Genomic DNA, 2,783 nt, shown 5'->3' with positions numbered 1-2,783 from the left:
CGTCCCCCGTCCCCTCCGTCCCCCCCGTCCCCCCTGTCCCCCCTGTCCCCCCCGTCCCCTCTGTCCCCCTGTCCCCCCCGTCCCCCCGTCCCCTGTCCCCTCCGTCCCCCGTCCTGTCCCCCCCCCTGTCCCCCGTCCCCTGTCCCCTCTGTCCCCCTGTCCCCGTCCCCCGTCCCCCGTCCCCCTGTCCCCCCTGTCCCCCTGTCCCCCCCTGTCCCCCCCGTCCCCCCGTCCCCCGTCCCCTGTCCCCCCTGTCCCCCCCTGTCCCCCCCGTCCCTCCTGTCCCCCCGTCCCCCGTCCCCTCGTCCCCTCTGTCCCCGTCCCCCCTGTCCCCTCCGTCCCCCTGTCCCCCCGTCCCCTCCGTCCCCTCCGTCCCCCCGTCCCCCCCGTCCCCTCTGTCCCCCCGTCCCCTCCGTCCCCCGTCCCCTCGTCCCCCTCCGTCCCCCTGTCCCCCCTGTCCCCTCCGTCCCTCTGTCCCCCCGTCCCCTCCGTCCCCCCCCGTCCCCTCCGTCCCCCCCGTCCCCTCCGTCCCCCGTCCCCTCCGTCCCCTCCTGTCCCCTCCGTCCCCTCTGTCCCCCCTGTCCCCTGTCCCCTGTCCCCGTCCCCCCCCTCCGTCCCCTCCGTCCCCGTCCCTCCCCCGTCCCCCGTCCCTCCGTCCCCCCGTCCCCGTCTGTCCCCCCCGTCCCCCGTCCCCCCTGTCCCCCCTGTCCCCCGTCCCTCTGTCCCCCTGTCCCTTCCGTCCCCCCCGTCCCCCCCGTCCCCCCTGTCCCCTCCGTCCCCCCGTCCCCTCCGTCCCCTCGTCCCCTCCGTCCCCCCTGTCCCCCTGTCCCCTCCGTCCCCTCCGTCCCCCCCGTCCCTCCGTCCCCCGTCCCCCCGTCCCCCTCTGTCCCCCCCGTCCCCCCGTCCCCTCGTCCCCTCCGTCCCCCCTGTCCCCCCTGTCCCCTCCGTCCCCTCTGTCCCCTCCGTCCCCTCTGTCCCCTCCGTCCCCTCTGTCCCCCCGTCCCCTCCGTCCCCCCGTCCCCCGTCCCCTCTGTCCCCCCGTCCCCTCCGTCCCCCCTGTCCCCTCCGTCCCCTCGTCCCCCCGTCCCCTCTGTCCCCCCCGTCCCCGTCCCCCCCGTCCCCTCGTCCCCTCCGTCCCCCCGTCCCCTCGTCCCCTCCGTCCCCCCGTCCCCTCCGTCCCCTCTGTCCCCCCCGTCCCCTCGTCCCCCCTGTCCCCTCTGTCCCCCCGTCCCCTCTGTTCCCCCTGTCCCTTCCGTCCCCCCGTCCCCCCCGTCCCCCCTGTCCCCCCTGTCCCCCCGTCCTCTCTGTCCTCTGTCCTCCATCTTCTGTCCTCTCCACAAAAGTCTCTGATTCTTTGAGCTCATGGAGCCTGATCTGCTGCTACTCAAACCCTGAATTCCTCATTTCCACGTTCTGTTGGACTCGTGTGTCTCGTGTGACAGACGGACAGCGAGCCTCTGGGCTCTGGGCTCTGGATCATGGACTCTGGACTCTGGGCTCTGGACTCTGGCTCTGGACTCTGGACTCTGGACTCTGGGCTCTGGTCTGGGTCGTGGGCTGGGGACTGTGGGGACTGTGGGGACTGTGGGGACTGTGGGGACTGTGGGGACTGTGGGCCGTGTCTGGGCTCTTTTTCTTGTTGATTGTGGCGCTTCCTCCTGAACTGGACCCATTAAAGGAAAAGGTTTGACCCGGGGTCATGTGACCAGCAGGGGGCGCTGCTCCGGACACGATTTCAACATCTCAGCCGTTTTTCTTTTTCTTTTTCTGTCTTTCCTTCTGATCATTTAAATCCTCGGCACATAAAGTGTCTGTGTCGTTTAAGAAAACTCTGGGTAAAAGTTGAATTAGACTGAAGTTTAAAGCTGCACTGTGTCACTTTCCTGGCGGAGGGTCGTCTCCATGGAGATATTATTGCTTTGTCAGAAATGTCCCACAATTTGGCCTTAAATGTCGGGTTAGATCTGTGGCGTCTGTGAGCACCTGTAGTTAAATGAACATGAGATGGATCAGTTTAATTCTACAACATCTCCAAGGAGACCAGCAGGGGGCGCAACCTCCTCAAGGAAAATGACGTAGTGCATCTTTTAAACAGACGTGGAGGAGGACTGAGACATTTTCAGTCTTTCTCCCTCAGCACCTTTGTGATTCTGTCGTCTTTACACGAACTTGTTCCACTTTCATCACCGCTGGCCCTGATCTTTGTCTCTTTGGCTTCAGGATTTCCAGAACTTTCCACCAGCTTCAGACTTCTGCTCGAATTAACGCGCAACTAAAAAACGCCGCGGTTTAATCGAAACGCACCGCTCATTTGTGTTTCTGTGTTTCAGGATTAGAAATGGAGGATTCCGTCGATGTCGAGCCTGACGATTCTTGTGCAGGTCCGAGCAGCAGCCTGGGTTCACCTGTCCCCCTGTCGTCACCTGTCGCCTGTCGTCACCTGTCGCCCTGTCGCCACCTCACGATGATTCAGAAGAACTACAAACCCAGTCTCCGTTCAAGAGGAGGAGTCGTGTAAAAAGAAGATCTCGCCGCTTGTTTCTCGATTGTTCCTCGGATGAAGAAGATCAGAACGAGTCTAAATCAGATCCGGCCCTGGACCCGGACCCGAATCCTGAAGGATCCGATGACGCCGACGATTCTTGGATGTGTCCTTTAACTTCAGAGGAGCTGTCAGCGGATTTAACGGCAGAAAACCCAAACCCGCAGCACGAATTTGAGAGTTCTTCGGTGAGACAATTCCAAGAAAACCCCAAAAAGCACTTGGGCGTCGTCCTCAAATT

At 63.7% G+C, this 2,783-nt stretch overlaps 1 protein-coding gene across 1 annotated transcript in view; it reads left to right on the top strand.

Moving 5' to 3' along the window:
• Positions 1–2,783, top strand: part of cunh15orf39 (chromosome unknown C15orf39 homolog) — a 20,638-nt gene extending 17,855 nt beyond the window's left edge. The window contains exon 3 of the mRNA XM_055155224.1: positions 2,331–2,783. Within this exon, the coding sequence (XP_055011199.1) occupies positions 2,331–2,518 (188 nt within the window). The 3' untranslated portion in view covers positions 2,519–2,783. The remainder of the gene's footprint in view (positions 1–2,330) is intronic.

Source organism: Boleophthalmus pectinirostris, unplaced genomic scaffold (assembly GCF_026225935.1).
Source record: "Boleophthalmus pectinirostris isolate CB_2022bp ecotype Guang Dong unplaced genomic scaffold, ASM2622593v1 HiC_scaffold_2, whole genome shotgun sequence".
NCBI classification, from domain to species: Eukaryota; Metazoa; Chordata; class Actinopteri; order Gobiiformes; family Gobiidae; genus Boleophthalmus; species Boleophthalmus pectinirostris.
The sequence above is the reverse complement of the archived record's forward strand: the minus strand, read 5'-3'. Positions and strand labels throughout refer to the sequence as shown.